The following is a 15,509-nucleotide window of genomic DNA, read 5'->3' on the forward strand; positions in this document are numbered from 1 at the left end:
TCGATAGGCGTGCTCGCGGGTATTAATTAGTCTGACTGGGCTACCCGGTAGCATCTTATTTTCCGTTCTCCAGTTCACCTGGAATGCGCCGCTTCGCAAACTCGGCCAGCTCCAGTTTCCAAGAAATGCCAATCACTTAAATTTCTAAACGACAACGTTTCCGATTTTGTTCGAATTTTAAAATAAATTCCCGGGCACGGATGACGCAGGTGGCAGAAACCCGGAAGGACTTCAATGCAGCGGATGCGGAACGTTGTTTAGAGTTATCGGTAATTGTTTACGTGATATGCATCTCTTATATATACGTAATATGCACAATGATTTGTTATTTCTTGGGTCAGTGCTTGACTGGATTTTTCGAGGTTATTGTATTGCATGCAGATCGAACTAAATATGGAACAAACAGAAGTGCCGAAAACAAACAGAATAATATAACGAAATTATTGGAAAATCAAAAATTAAATTTCGGAATAACTGCACAAATTAATGATAATCATACAACTAATCACGAGAAAAAAGTAAAAAAATATATTCGTACTCCAAAAATCGTACAGCACTAAAAATTTGTTTCAGGAAAACCGACGATATCGGCCCGACAAAATTAAATAAATAAAATAACAAACAAGAATTTATTTTCGAATGATGACGCAAATAATTATCGCAAATTATTTGTACTGTAGTCACACTGAAAATGAAAAATATTCCCAGAAATGTTAATGAAGTAATTTCTTTTTTTAAAAACCGACAAACTATCGTGAGCGGAATTAGTAACCGTACGTGCGCTTTACTGAATTTGTTCTACAACCTTTAGTCACTTTTTTCAAACTCCCAGAAACTAACATGTAAAAAAACCGACCGACGATAAAAAAACAAATAAAACCCGAAAAATCTAACCGGCCCCAATTATTTCTTCTTGTCCTCCATCTTCTCGGTGCGATCATCCAGGATGCACACGGGGTTGCTCTGCACCATCTGCAGGTCGACTTTATGGCCGACCAGATCGCGGATGTTGTCGATGCCGTACTTGATCATGGTGGGCCGTTCCAGCGACAGTCCCCAGGCGATCACCGACACATTCTCCGGCAGCCCCATCGGCAGCAGCATCTCCGGCCGGAAGACACCCGAGTTGCCCACCTCCACCCACTTCGCCAGGCCTACAACACGCGCACACACCTGATTAAACGGTAATCAATGACAGACACTGACCTTTAGCGACAAGAAAATCTTTCTACAGTCGACACTGATAAAAACAGCCCGCACGACAGAAAGGAGCTGCTTTGTAAAACTGAAATTCACATTTTATTACAGAACACTCTTCAGCGTTTTTGGCGATTGCAATTTTGTATTTTCTGCTTTTAGGACTTTTTCAACTGCCCGTGCAAAAAAACATATACTGACATAAAAAAAATTTCTGCATACAAAATTTTCACATAAGAAAACTCGCCCCAAACACGAACAAGCGCTACTGCACTGGACGAATGCAATCAGTTACAGAGAAAGCAAAACTGCGGAACATACGTATCTTACAGATGCATGAAAAATCGATATCCAATGATTCGAATAAAAAAAATTCTAAAGAAATATCTGCATTAGGAAATTAATTTAGGAAAGTCGCATTTATCTATCATGTATCGGTTGCACCAAAGAGATACCACCCGAAATAGATTTATAGCCTCAACACTACGCCAACTATTCAGTGACACACCAAGAAAGACATTCAAAAAAATTATAAATTTTTTAATAAATTAAACCAGATTTCCTAACAGTTAATACATTCAAGCATTTTTAACGTACCGGCATGGTAGCTGAAGATTTCCATGCTGGGCTCCGTGTAGGGATTGTATGCCGGTTTGAAGCGCAGCTGGGTGATGCCCAGTTTCTTGAAGAATTCACTGAGGACGCCCTTCAAATGCCCCAACGACAGATCGTAGTCCGCCACCACGCCCTCGATCTGGTGGAACTCGGCCAGATGCGTGGCGTCCAGATTCTCGTTGCGGAAGACCCGGTCGATGCTGAAGTATTTTGCTGGTTTGAAGCCCTAACAACAGCAAATTATTTGCCATAAACTTTCAGAACATAAAATTAATGCGCTAAAATGCACTGTTTCTCATCGCCCGACTTTTCTCAGTTAGAAATACATAAAATTTCGATTAACGGGCTTACTACTGCTATTCACAAACTCGTTTCCGAGGTAAATTCAAATAAAATCAATTTAAATAAAAAAATGAAATTTGAACCATAAACAACTATGTCTTCCATTTTTTTCCCGTTCGCATTTAAACGTCGAAATTTGTCAGACAAATGCTTCCTGGGTCCTACCCTTACAATAGCTAATAACATAAGAATGTACTATTATTTGAAAACTGATTTGTTTTCATTTTAAATCCTGCGCGCCTTGCGAAAAACAGCTCGCTTTTCAAAATCGATAATTTTTAATGCGATTACGGAACCAACTAGAAGATGAGGAAGTTAGAGCCTAAATTAGCGCACCTTGAGGGCCAGTCGGCGCAGCATGCGGGCGCTGACGGCGGTGGTGTGGGTGCGGAGGATGTTGCGCTTCGTCTCCGTGTCATCCCACTCGTAGTTGTAACCGGCTGAGTTGAAGGCGCCCTGCGAGTGCACCTGCTTCACCAGGTCGACGTAGCGCTGACTGGGCAGCCGGATGGTTTCTTTGGGATCTGCAGAATAATTATTCTTCCGCTCATTCAACGGAACAGTACAGTAGCAAACGATAAAATTCACCCGATTAAACACGTCGACGAGAGCACTCGACACGGATATCATATGCATACCGGCGTTAAAAAAAAGTCACATAATCATCAGAATAAAAATCAAAAAGTGAGTAACATCAAATCGCGTCACGTTAGCTGTAATACGAAAGTTACAGTATACCGGATGGCATAACATCTGACGTTTCCAGTATTAAGCCATTACTCTACGTCAGCTGCTATTGCCAACTAGTATTCCATATTATACAGCCTACGAGCTGAATCTCAAAAATATCAATAAGAAAATATCTAGGCTTATTACAGTGTAAGGAACGTTTATTTTGATTCAGTATAAGTATGCTACAAATATTATTGTTCAAAGAAACCTTTTGAAATTTAAAACATTTTTGAAATATTTTTATTTAATACAACTACCGAATCTGGAATTATTCACTTGCCGTGGAGAATGCGACATTAGCGAAATGTTATTAAAAATTTAAAAAAAAACCGCCTCGGCTTGTGATAATAGCGAAACGCCAGCAAGAGACAAAAAAAAACAGAAAATAGTTGGTACCTGAAACAAAAAAGGTATCCTGGACATCGCGAGCCGGATGCTGCTGCGGCACGAAAAGGGCATCGAAATTCCAGAAAGAGTTCTCCACAAAATTATTCGTCGGCATTTCTTCGAAGCTAGAAAATTGGCACCGTTGTACAACCGAAAAAATTTTTGTTTAACGAATATTTTTATTCATTAAGTTTTTTAATTTCAGCAACCCAGTGAACCCGACGATGTTTCGTCATATGAGTACAGCTTATAATTAAATTCTGAAAAGGCCGAAAGGAGGACAAAAACTTTTAACATATGTTTAATTATTACAGCATTCGATATACGTTAAACGTATTATGTTAAACTTAAGAGCATCATTCCGGGTTTTATAAGCATTCGTTAGGCCACTGCTCTACGACATACCCCATCTCCAAGAAAATCTGTCGGAACTCAGTGCGGACTTTGAGTAATGGATGGAAATAGCCGGCCGACGGCGGCACGCCCAGCGCATCAAAATTGTACTCTTTAAAGCGCTTTTCCTTCCAGGCATTTCTGTAAATACAAAAAATCAGAATCCCTCTGTCGCATATAATTTTTGGGAATATTTTCTCCGTACTTTAATTCATATCAATACCAAAAATAATGTTCGTCTGAAATATCTACACACTGCCAGCCTGATATGCACACACCCGGTTATTATTGCAAAGGCTATCATTTACGGTCAGTTATTGTAGAACAACGGCACCAGAGTCCCAGTATCGCACCAACTACGGAACATCCGGCTGCACATTCTAAGTTCTCGCAAGCAAAGTTCAGATTTTTATAGCTAATTGTACGTATTTTTACGTATTAAAAAACGTACGTTTATTTATTATTTTTACGTGTTTACGTTTCGTACGTGTTTTTACGTTTTTACGTATTTTTACGTTTTTACGTATTGTACGTTTTTTACGTATTTTTTTGTATGTATTTTTACGTATTTTAATTGGGCTAAATCGCCGCGACGGGTTATACAATAATTATAATACCTCAATAATCAATATAAGTATATTTAAAATCATTATGGAATATATTTTTCAGCATGTAATTAAATCTTCTTATTACGGAAAAATTTCTTTATCATGGGAAATAATAATGCAGAGAAAATATGACGAAATAAACTGCGTCAAGAATTATAGAAAAAATTCTCTAATGTTAATATCCTACTTGGCCAGCATATCCACAGTTAAATCGGTCTCCGCCTTGCTGATCGACGTGGCGAAATTCGGTCCTTTGGAGACCAATAAACTCTTGAGAATCCTGCGAACGGCAGAAAATGCAACGCCACAAATTCACAATAAATCACCAGAACATGAACACTGTATTTACTGTTCTTGGGCCAGTTTCCGCTTCTTTACATCGGCCTTGACGGGATCGGGGACACCGAGGAAATCACCGGCTTCCAGTTTCTGGATGATCTCGCGCACTTCATCTTTGATATCGCTGGCAGGCTTTTTGGCGCGAATTATCGGACCGCCGGTTGCTTTCTTGTCGATCTCAATCCACTGCTGCTCCAGCGCTTTGTTGACACCAATTTGGCCGTATTGGAATGATTTCTGCGGAAATTCATATAATTATCACTAACCAAATTGCATGTTAATTTTATTGTTCACAAGGACAAATCATAATCACTGCATTTCAATAAGAGGTTGCCTAAAAACCGCCATTAATAATACAGTCATATTACCCTACCAAAATTTAAATTAAAGAACAAAATAAAATTGTCAAGAACGTTTTTCAAAATTCTGAATTTTCAAAATTCCATTATTGTATTTTCATAAAAACTTCACGTTAACTAAAATAAGCGACAGTTAAATAAAGGTCTTTTTAAAAAAAATTCGGAACACGTTCCAACAAAATACGAATCTTAAATTGTTGCCGGTTACTATATTTTGTGAAATTGGAGACATTTTATCCCGATAAAAGTTTGTACTGATAATCAAAATAAGTCACTACACTACGACCAACGACATAATGTGTCTAACTGCAGCAAAATACCAGGCAATGCGCAGACATACAATGTATATGCACGAAACGAAACAGAAGATAAAAATAATACTGCAATGAAAACCATTTAACTTTCTTCAAATCTCCAAATCAGCGCGTAAACATGGAGACAAATCTTTTAATAAACTGGAAACCAATTAAAAAACACCAAGATCATAAATAGACCAAACCGAAAAAAGTCGATCTGCAAATCCCATGACTAACTGTAAGATGCAGTAAATCCCAAGTAAAAAAATAACGCAGAAATAATGCGCATTTATGCAAAGTAAGTTCTTATGTTGAAAACGGATAAAACATGATATTCGTTAAAAATGTTTTCAATATGTTCGAGAAATCAAAAACATCTGTAGATTTTCAAAGGCCAATTAAATTACGAAATTGCATTTTACCGTGCCTTTAATAAAAAAAAATAAAAGTTATTAAATTGCCTTTTAAATTACTAAATTAAATTAATAAATGCAGTCAAATTAATAAATTAATTACAGAATCGCCGCAGTTTGTTTACAATTAAAACAGTAACGAATACCATTGCGAAGGGTACGAAAAAACTCCCAATAAAAATTAAGCAGAATCCCCGCAGAACGCCGTCACTCCACATCAGTGCTACAAGACGAACATACATACCTTGATTTCATCGAGTTTCTGCCCCTCGGCAGGAACCATCTGCAGGACACGGTACTCATGACTGCCCTTGGTGGCGATCTCCTTGCCTTCGGGCGTCAGCACCCACAGCGTGCGCGACTCCGGTTCGGCCTCGATCAGGCCCGGGATGCCCTGGAGGCTCTTGATGGCGCCGATGATCTTCTGGTGATCCTGATGCAATTTCTCCGCCAACTGCAGCGAACTCACGGGCTGCTCGTGCTTGGCGACGGCTTCCAAAATATCCTGCCCCAATTCAGCCATTTTACACGATCAGTATTGGCTCTGTTAAATTCGTAGGATTAAAAACAGGATAAAGGAATTTTTCTGGATGGTCTGGCAAAAATTCAATCGAGGAAAAAACTGAGAAACCGAAAAAATTGTTGTGGTTTCAAATTGTCTCTGTATTTGATAATTTGAATTTTGATATTTCACTGCGCATCCGCGTTTCATCATCTACTGCACGTAGCGAGGCGAGGTGATAAACGAAGTGGTGAGAAGTACCGGAGCATCGGGCCCCTTCACTACGCTGTTTAGTGCATAAAGCTCAGTCTGCGATTACTTATATTGCAAGAGTTTCGAGTTAAACCTGATTTTTGAGGTGCGTATGAGCGTATCCTTTGTTGGTCGCGGGAACTCTTGCCACCGTTGTTGCCCGTGCTCCCCTGAAAATACTCCAGCATTTTTGTTATTCCTTATCTCGTTATGGCAGCTGTTAATGGGACGTCTTCTCCAGTCAAAAGCACATCCGTAAGAACGCCTTCAACTTCAAAATCTGATCTGCCTTTGTGCCAGCTGTTGCTGTTATTTACCGCTGGTGCGGTCATTTCGCTGTTCAGACCGCTCAACCACGCAGCGTTCTTACGGATTATGTCATCATATGCGTCATGTTGTTTTTTGTCTTCATCGATTGTCTTTACTCTTTGCTGAAAAAAGTTTGATCTGGTTGTTTTGTCTCTAGGCGGAGAAGCGCGCCGTTCACAATGCTCTGGAACGGAAGCGTCGCGATCACATTAAGGATATGTTCAGCCAGCTGAAGGATTCCGTGCCGAATCTGTCCGGGGAAAAGGTTAATAAAGTGCGTCATGCCCTGCTGCGTCCCTCGTGTGTGCTGCGTTGTCGACGGTGTTTCGGGTGTTCGTTGGCGTTTTGATGACTGACGCGTGGGCTACTGTTTTGCAGGCATCACGGGCGCAGATCCTGAAGAAAGCCTGCGACTACATCCAGCTCATGAGGAGGAAGAACACCTCGGCTACGAAAGATCTGGATATGTTGACGCAGCAAATCACGCGGACGAAGAAGCAAAGTGAGTACTTGTGTCGCCTCTTAATGAGTCTTAACAGAAAGATAAATTAAATGAACTAATACTGCGATAAATCCCCCCGAAATTTAAATAAGTTGAAACTTAAAATGTAAAAGTTTTGTATCGCAATACGCATAATCGTATTATTCTTATGTCGATGTTTTTAAATATAGGTGGGGTGACACCGTGACGGCGATCACGTTTTTGTTGGATTTTTTCCGTTTTTGTTTTATGGCTCTTTCGGAAAGGGTTTTGTTTTTTTTTGTTTTATTTTGAACGCACAGTGTAAGCAGTGATTTAGGTGCCATACTTTTTTATAAAAAAACCAAATTATTGCTGGTATCAAATTTCTATTCGTCATTCTGGTGGGTTTTGAAATTGGGAGTCAGCAAAAACGTAAAGTACGGTACAGATACGAGTACGCAAAGGAAAGTCGAATAATGAATTTTTTTGTTATTTTCGGGAATTGCATTTCTTGAGTGCTTGTGTCAGAGTTAGAGGTACATAATTTAATAAAATAAGTTACGTTTGAATGGTAATATGCTTGCTACTGAATTTGATTGATTTGATTGTTATTAAGTAATTTTTATTTATTTTTATTTTGTTATCGGATAACTCTGATGACTGATTTTCTACGCCTAATAAATTGGGTTATATCTGTACATGCGTTTTAAATTAATACACTGTCCCCAGTTTGTAGGTTGTGAATAGGTATCGCGTGTGCATTTTTATTGGTTTAAATAGGCTAACTGGCTATTGCCTAATATATAAATGTTAGATATTAAAATGTTATGTACTGCCTATATCTATACTTATTACAGACTAAAGGTTACTTATGGTTACTTATTACAGACTATCTATACTTATTACTTCTATAACATACTGAAGTATACAGTATTACGCTGTGATTTTCCAACAAATTAACGCGCGGTTTACTTGGTTGATTCGTGGATAATAGATTGAAATCGTAGTGGTGTGGCACAGTAGCGTTGGCGGTTATGGGTAATGTATGCCGATCGGTGGCATGATATCGTGGTATTGTAATTGTGCACTGCACGCGGAAAATAAATTTCTCGATAAAATATTTTTATAAAAAAACTGTTGACAAAAAACTAGGCGTGCATGTTGCCGCGACACTGTAGCGATGTCTAAAATACCGTCCGCAGGTTTTAATATCAGTCGCTGTCAGTTGCACTTATTACACATTTTTCCAGTCGCTAAACTGGAGAGCGTCCGCAACACCACCCGCTACGTCTCCGGCCTGTCCCCGCCGGAATCCCACGTCCTGCCGGCGCCATCCCCCAGCGAGCCGCCGCAACACTTCAACCTGGCCCCGGCGCACTCCCTGTCGACCATTCCCACCCTGACCCTGCCGCCCCAGGGGTACGGGACGGCGCCGCTGCTGGACAGCTACCGCATGATCAACACTCGCCTGCCCAGTCTCTTCGTGGCCGACCGCGGCCTCCATGGCAGTCCGCTAATGGCGGCGCGCGGCGGTATGATGGAGACGGCGGGCGAGGGGATTCCCGTGACGGCTAACATGGAGCGAATCTGAGAAATTCATTAAAAAATACATAAAAAATGGAAAAGGGATTTTGGTCGGAATTTTTTGGGTTTTATTGTGGTAGCTGTTGGTTTGGTCCTATCCAGAGAGTTTTTATCTTGTTTTTTGTTTAAGAATGTGTCTTGGGGTTTTAGTTATGTTTTTTCATCCGCTTTTCCGGTGGTTGATGCGATTTTGTGTCCACTGTTTTATTTTGAAGAGGTTTTATCTTTTGTTGTTTTTGTTTTTGGGCCGCGTCTATGGGCCGCGTCTATGGGCCGCTGCAGACGTCGTGTTTTTCGTATTTATACACGATATTAGCGTGGTACTGAAGAACGTGAAGATGTGTGTTATTGAGAACGGGTAAACGGCGATAAAGCACGTACGGATCGCGTCAAGTGCCTTGATTTCTCGTCAACACTACCCGGTGCTGTCTATCGATTAATGCAGCAGCTTTAATTTTTAATCCAATGCTTTTTGAGTGAAAGAAATCAGGGACTGTATATACGGAAAAAAATGCAGTTAATTCGGTTTCTGTCGCTATTTTTCGTAATGATCAGTTTCGGAATGGATTCGCACGCGGAAACCGTATTTCCAACGGTTATGTCAGCTGTGAACGGGATGGATGTGAGTTTGGTGTGTAAAGTGCCCGATCATATGGAGAAGCGTATGCTCATCTGGTTTAAGAACGGGACTTTCCCGATTTCCGTGGGAACAACACGGACCCATAGTGATCTGCGTTACCGGTTGGTCGAGTCGATAACGGAACTGGTATTGAAGATAACAGCGGTTACCGTGAAGGACTCCGGAAATTACAGCTGTTACAGTTTAATGGACTCCAGAGATTTGGCGTTTTTCATGGTTACGGTCACCAGTCAGGATGGCTTATCTTGTGAGGATAGTGCCACGTGCGGTGATACTGGAATGGACGATGCAGCGGATGCAATTAATGTAAAGAAAGAAATTACACTCGCTTCGCTCGCTCGTTATGTGTGGTAGACTGCTCATTCCCAGCTTTATTTCAGCCCGTCTTCGCTTTAATGTTTAGTGCCAGATTTACAAAATGTATTAACGAACGGGCTTAACTGATTTTAGTGTCCTGTATCACTGAGATACCGTGACACAGTACACTTTGGTCTGTTTTGTAGTTGCTGAGTTCTAATGAAGCCTGGACCATAGGATACAATATGGCGGTGCGTTTTGCAGCCGTCGGCGTTGCTGTCGCCATCGTTACCCTACTGGTGATTCTCGCGGCCGTTTACTGCCGGAAAGAACGTGCCCAGAAAGCCCGTCCGTGTCCTCAAAACGAGGAAGGATCCGCCTGAAGAAAATGCCGTTAGTTCTTGACAAGTAATCGAAATTTCATGTGTGCATTCATCCCTCTTTCGGCCGGCCTCTTGCAATGGTGGTCTGTTATTAGCATCTACTGTTTAATATTGATGTAGCGAAGTGGTGGATGATCTATCTATACACATTACTGATACTTACTATATAAATGTTTAAAATCCTGGTTCATGTTTATTTGAATAACTGCTGTAAAGGCACAGTAAATAAATCAACGGAACTGAAAATGTCGTTAGGCACTGTCCGCAGTATACTTTTGTAATAAACCGGCCCGAACCCTGTTCAGGGTTCATTCTTCACTGCTATGATTCAAATAGGTTCACTCTTCACTACTATATCTAGAATTATTCTAGAAATTCATGAGAAGGGAAACCAGCCGGTGAAGTAGACACAAATTCATAACGCGATGGAATGATTCATCATAACTGGGCGGTCTTACCGTTCGTACAAATAAGTACTATCGCTACAATAGTTAGTCGGTGCACTTCGTTACACTAGCAGTGTCTGAACTCTGAACCGCAGTGACGCAGTCGCAAAAATACAAACGTACTCGTATTTTAAAATTTCTTTTTGCGGTTCTTGAAACTCATGAGATCGCTGATCGCCAACCATCGAAATGACATTCATGAGATCGCCAGTGTTTATTATTGTGGACTGCTGAATGCGGGAATATTGTACTTGTTTTAATTTAATGCCAGTTTAATTTGTGACGTTCGAAGTGAAAGGAACCTAATCTGCATGATTTTATCGTGATCGGTTGATTTAGCAAATTTTTCGGAATATTTGTGATTTGTTTCTGGCAGTAACTATTAAGGTGTGCTCGCTGGCTGTGCGAAGTCGCGAAGACTTCGCATTCCCGCCATTCCGGTCAGTTTCTGACCGTCGCATGCATCTGCGACCGTAACAACGATGTTCTAGGTGGAGTAAGATTGGTTTGGCTTCTTATATTTTCTGTGTAGTGCTTTTCTTCTACGCTTTAGACATTTAGGATTGTGTTTCCAGCACCGATGGCATCACATCCTGAACTGTTAACCTGCTGTGTCAATTTCAGGTTGCTGGCTCTCGCACCCTGTTGATGACTGACATTCCACATGGCAGAGAACAACCGATATGGAAGCTCTGCGTCCACAGTTCCGTACCAGGTGAAGCAGCTGGCCAGAATGGTGGTGCACGGATTCTACGGCCAAGAGCACGGCGTAATTGCGGATATTCTCTGCAGCCTGTCGGTGGTTGAAGAAGACGTCCTGTGCGATCTTAGCCGATCTAGTCAAGCTGGACAAGAAGCAGTTACGACAGTTGCTGGCTGTTCTGAAGGCTGATCAGATTGTTAAAACGAAGATGGGTGTGGAAACGGGCGAGGACGGGAAGAGTTTGCGTTGTACTTACTATTTCATCGACTATCCTTCCTTGCTCAATATGGTGAAGTACAAACTGGAGCTGATCCGCAAGAAAGTGGAGACGCAAGAGCGTAATACAGCCAACCGGGAATCCTTTAAATGTAAAGACTGTGAGAAGACTTTCTCGGATTTGCATCAGGTCGGTACATTATGATGGTCTTTACGCAAATATTTATAAGTAACTAATAAACAGTAATAAATAAGACTAGTATTAATAGTAAGTTTTAAAACAGACTAATAAATAGTAAATAATACCAATAGGTCGTAAGATTTTGTCTGCCTCTGAAGTCTGAAATAGTGCTGTAAGCGCCTTTGAAAATTTATGGGGAGTTATTTTTGATTTGCAGGTTTTGGATCCCTTTTCAATGAGCTTCAAATGCACTTTCTGTGGTGGAGAAGTGGATGAAGAGATGGTTCCCGCACAAGAATCCCGAGTTGTGATGATGACTCATTTCAACGAGTCCACTAGTGCCTTATTTGATCTCATACACGAAATCGACAGCCTCAATCTCACCCCTGCCGAACTACAAGCGGACATGGCGCAGTCGATGGTCAGTGCGGCCAAGGCTGCAGCCAAACCCGGGGCGGCCGGCTCGTGGAGCGACGATACCAAGAGCACTGAGTACAATTACGTTCCTACCCAGGATATCACCGTTACGATCGGAGAGACCGAGAGCAAGGGCCAGAAGGCCAAAGAACGTCCGGTATGGCTGACGGAGAGCACCGTCTTCGCCGGAGAGGTGGCTACCTCGGAGATAGATGTCAAAGACCAACCGGAAGCGATTATGAAATATGACGAAGTCATGTTAGCGCTGATGCGGCACGAATCCCACGTGTACGAGGAAGATAAGCGACCCGAGCCGGCATCGGAAGACGAGTTGGAGGATGTGCAAGATATAGGCTTCAAGTGAACTACGAGTGATTTGCCATTCGAAACGCGACAACCCAGTGACGGATCAGTAGGCCTGACGCCAAAGGCATTAAAGTTTATCCGAAATTCGATGCATTTTCTTCGAGGATCACCAAATAACTAAGATTCGATTACATGCTATTAAAATAAAGATAGATTTTGTGATGGGATGGATTTGCTCACCGGTTGACCACTCGCATAATTCAGAATTTTTAGTGCTACTTACTCTTTCCCTGGGGCGACTATAGTTGTTCGGTTTTCGGTTTAGTAGAAGCCAGACGGATTGGCTAAGTTAAGGTGGGCCAGGTCCATAGATTACTATGTTATAAAACGTTTTTTGAAGGCAACCATGGCTCCCTGGTAGAAAGGGCGTCGCCTACGCAGCCTTTCCTACTTCGGACGTGGCCTTCGGTAATCCCGAATTAGTTCGCGCAGTCGTCTGCGTTTTCGGGTACCTCCTGTTTACTTCCTCAATACAAGTGGTCATTGAGCAATAGTCAAATTTGTCAGAACCATTTTTGATACTGCAGCCCGTAGGAATAAATCAAAAACAGTGATGTTGTCTTGACATTGCCGTGATCGTCTCATTATGCCATTATGTTATGTCTTTCAAAAGAATAAAGTCAAACAGATTTTCCCTCAGAATCGTGACTTAACGACTTGCAAGCTGGTCACAAACAACAAAATTCCCGCCACGGTCAGAGCGACGAAGAGCGCCCAGTTGTAGCGTCGCCAGCTAGTCACACCGTTGCACAGATTGGACGTGCACATGCACACCCTCACGCCCGATTCTAGTCGGCACTCATGGGCCAGACTGCTGGGTATCCCGCAGTCCCGGATCACTTTGCCGTCCACATCGGCTTTGATGCAGGAATGCACGTCGCCCTGGGTCGAAGCGCACTCGGTCTCCATGTCCTTCGTCACCGTGTCGCACGCCGTACCACTACGACACTTGTAGCAACTGAAGCCTCCAACACCTGCAACGGCTGTTAAAGGTCATAGCACTGCGAAGCTCTTATAAATTTATAAATAAAAACTCCCATAAATCTTAGCATTCACAGTGAAATGAAAAAGATGGGTCTGGAAAAGCTGTGTTCTTAAAAAGAGTCATAAACATTTAACGCAATTTGCTTGCGAATTTCACGGATGATAGCTCACCAGTGCATAAGAATATAACCAAATGAATCAGTGCTAAACAAGTTGGACCTTGCATCTGCAGAAGGTAATTGCCATCAACATTGTCAGATCTCAACGTTTTAAAAAAGTCTAGAATTACTATTTATTGATAATTATTCGGAATACTGCTATCTGCCTAGCCTTCTTTAAACTGACTAGGTGCTACAGCGAGACCTTTGATACAGCGCTTGTCACACTGCAAACTTCAGCAAAAGCGAACCCTTAGCAACATCCAGCTACTGTGCGTTTATGCAATAGCATCTAATGGATAAATGCTTCCTGCAGTTGTTTTCAAAAGAACGGCACTGAAAGAAAAACGAGTGGAGTGGAAAACGAGTTATTGAACCTAGGTCATCAGTGAATAACCACGAGTACTTTTCAAATACAATTATACAAATACGTTCGTACAAATGCTTTCTTAAATCGTGAGAGAAGAAGAGTGCTGCTGGCCTTCCGCAATGCCATGTATGATGCAGGGGCCGTCCTTTTACCGGTTTTGGACTGGAAAGCTCACAAAATACACTGTTCCCCCGGAAGTTAACAAAAACGTAGCGCATCCTACCGATTAAGTTTGAAATACATTTCGCATTTCCAATACATAGCTCCCTCTATCACTGTAATAATAATGACAGAAAACAAGGCCGAACCCACGAAATCGTGGGTTTGTAAATGTAAGTTAGAAGTTTCTGAGTTTTCTCTACTCTACAACATTAGCTGTGCAAGTTTTGTACAGGAAAATATCCGACTTTCCCTTCACACCGGCCATGACTAATAAGGGTCAAGGCGTATTACCAGGAAAGCAACCGTAACATTGATTTGGTGCATCACAACAAAAACAGCGAAGTACGGTAAATTTCCTTGAACACAACTTGCACAGCTAATGTTGTAGAGCAGAGAAAACTCAGAAAGTTATGGCGCTGTTTAATATTCAGAATTTCAGATACTGTAATTAATTACAGTATGTGAAATTCTGAACAACAGCGCCATATTCCGATAACGGAGACCTGATTTATACAATGAACCCCTAATGAGGAACCGCTGGAAACCACGCATCTTTAAAACCAGAGATTAGACCCATTTCCGGTTATTGAAGAGAACAGTATTTGTTAGGGGAGGCAACATTCAGACTATTTCCCTGGAGCATTGGATTCTGCCATGACTTCAACATTTTCTGTAAACTTTCCTTTGCATCAGCTTATATTCCACTGCAGCTATCGTACTTACAATTAATTATAAGCATTATAATTAAGTGCTGCATGGCCACAGAACTAAGCGCTATACGTACAGGACGTACAGAACTATGTGCTATAGTAAGTCGACGCAGTTGCCTTGGTTTGTACACTAGAAGTCGGAAGAGGATCGAACCGGTCAAAGCTGAATAACGATGGGAGTGACCAACTTAAGCTCCTCTCTGCAACTTGCGTTATGTGCATGCCATGGTTACAGCCTAATACGAGTACAAACTGCGCATCCGGTAACAAAGAAGGTACGGTAGCAAGCGCTAACTGGGCGGTAAAGTCAATTTTATTAAATATGAATTTCTTTAAAGGCTCTAAAATCTAGTGTCCTATTATAAAGAAACTGTTTGTTGTCTGCCTCAGCTACTAAACGTATAAGCCGGTTTCCTTTGCCATCACTTCAAGAAGACACGATGACATCGTTGTACTATCGCAAGCTGTTTACAGGCGCACGCGAAATCAATTACGGGAACACAGTACTGGTGCAGCGCGATAACGGCCAATGGTGGCTGGGATACGTACAAGACATTGACGGCGATAACTACTTCATTGACTTCGATGCCAGCACAATCAACGCCCAGTGGATCCACACTAGACATCTCTGGCCGCATCCCTTCCTCTCCTCAATGGCATCATATGAAGGCGAGTCTATCCAGGT

The 15,509-nt window shown here is 41.7% G+C and overlaps 5 protein-coding genes across 7 annotated transcripts; 3 read left to right on the forward strand and 2 right to left on the reverse strand.

Annotated features, from left to right (window-relative positions):
- Positions 1 to 774: 774 nt before the first annotated feature.
- On the reverse strand, positions 775 to 6,363 carry LOC129589912 (phenylalanine--tRNA ligase alpha subunit-like). Its single transcript, XM_055484841.1, has 8 exons — positions 5,926 to 6,363; positions 4,624 to 4,850; positions 4,462 to 4,554; positions 3,679 to 3,807; positions 3,283 to 3,398; positions 2,491 to 2,678; positions 1,795 to 2,038; positions 775 to 1,154 (listed from the first exon to the last, which is right to left on the reverse strand). The coding sequence occupies exons 1-8, from the start codon at positions 6,202 to 6,204 to the stop codon at positions 904 to 906; spliced, it is 1,527 nt and encodes a 508-aa protein (XP_055340816.1). The 5' UTR covers positions 6,205 to 6,363; the 3' UTR covers positions 775 to 903.
- Positions 6,364 to 6,497: 134 nt separating this feature from the next.
- On the forward strand, positions 6,498 to 9,178 carry LOC129589913 (protein max-like). Of its 2 annotated transcripts, none has more exons than XM_055484842.1 (4): positions 6,498 to 6,690; positions 6,902 to 7,018; positions 7,123 to 7,246; positions 8,458 to 9,178. In XM_055484842.1, exons 1-4 carry the CDS (start codon positions 6,646 to 6,648, stop codon positions 8,796 to 8,798), a joined length of 627 nt encoding a protein of 208 aa, XP_055340817.1. In that variant the 5' UTR covers positions 6,498 to 6,645; the 3' UTR covers positions 8,799 to 9,178. The 2 variants fall into 2 exon arrangements, with proteins under 2 accessions (XP_055340817.1, XP_055340818.1); XM_055484843.1 differs by having other exon boundaries at positions 6,902 to 7,009.
- Positions 9,179 to 9,276: 98 nt separating this feature from the next.
- On the forward strand, positions 9,277 to 10,326 carry LOC129589892 (uncharacterized). The gene is made up of 2 exons (XM_055484794.1): positions 9,277 to 9,737; positions 9,935 to 10,326. The coding sequence occupies exons 1-2, from the start codon at positions 9,303 to 9,305 to the stop codon at positions 10,109 to 10,111; spliced, it is 612 nt and encodes a 203-aa protein (XP_055340769.1). The 5' UTR covers positions 9,277 to 9,302; the 3' UTR covers positions 10,112 to 10,326.
- A 398-nt stretch (positions 10,327 to 10,724) lies between these two features.
- LOC129589850 (general transcription factor IIE subunit 1-like) lies at positions 10,725 to 13,026 on the forward strand. Its single transcript, XM_055484745.1, is given in 4 exon segments — positions 10,725 to 10,997; positions 11,182 to 11,380; positions 11,382 to 11,666; positions 11,875 to 13,026. Coding segments are annotated over 3 exon segments (1,008 nt in total). The 5' UTR covers positions 10,725 to 10,997; positions 11,182 to 11,221; the 3' UTR covers positions 12,439 to 13,026.
- Positions 12,903 to 13,777, reverse strand: LOC129589852 (uncharacterized). Of its 2 annotated transcripts, none has more exons than XM_055484746.1 (2): positions 13,596 to 13,777; positions 12,903 to 13,423 (listed from the first exon to the last, which is right to left on the reverse strand). In XM_055484746.1, the coding sequence occupies exons 1-2, from the start codon at positions 13,648 to 13,650 to the stop codon at positions 13,077 to 13,079; spliced, it is 402 nt and encodes a 133-aa protein (XP_055340721.1). In that variant the 5' UTR covers positions 13,651 to 13,777; the 3' UTR covers positions 12,903 to 13,076. The 2 variants fall into 2 exon arrangements, with proteins under 2 accessions (XP_055340721.1, XP_055340722.1); XM_055484747.1 differs by having other exon boundaries at positions 12,906 to 13,414.
- Positions 13,778 to 15,509: the final 1,732 nt, after the last annotated feature.

Source organism: Paramacrobiotus metropolitanus, unplaced genomic scaffold (assembly GCF_019649055.1).
Source record: "Paramacrobiotus metropolitanus isolate TYO unplaced genomic scaffold, Prichtersi_v1.0 Parri_scaffold0000037, whole genome shotgun sequence".
NCBI classification, from domain to species: domain Eukaryota; kingdom Metazoa; phylum Tardigrada; class Eutardigrada; order Parachela; family Macrobiotidae; genus Paramacrobiotus; species Paramacrobiotus metropolitanus.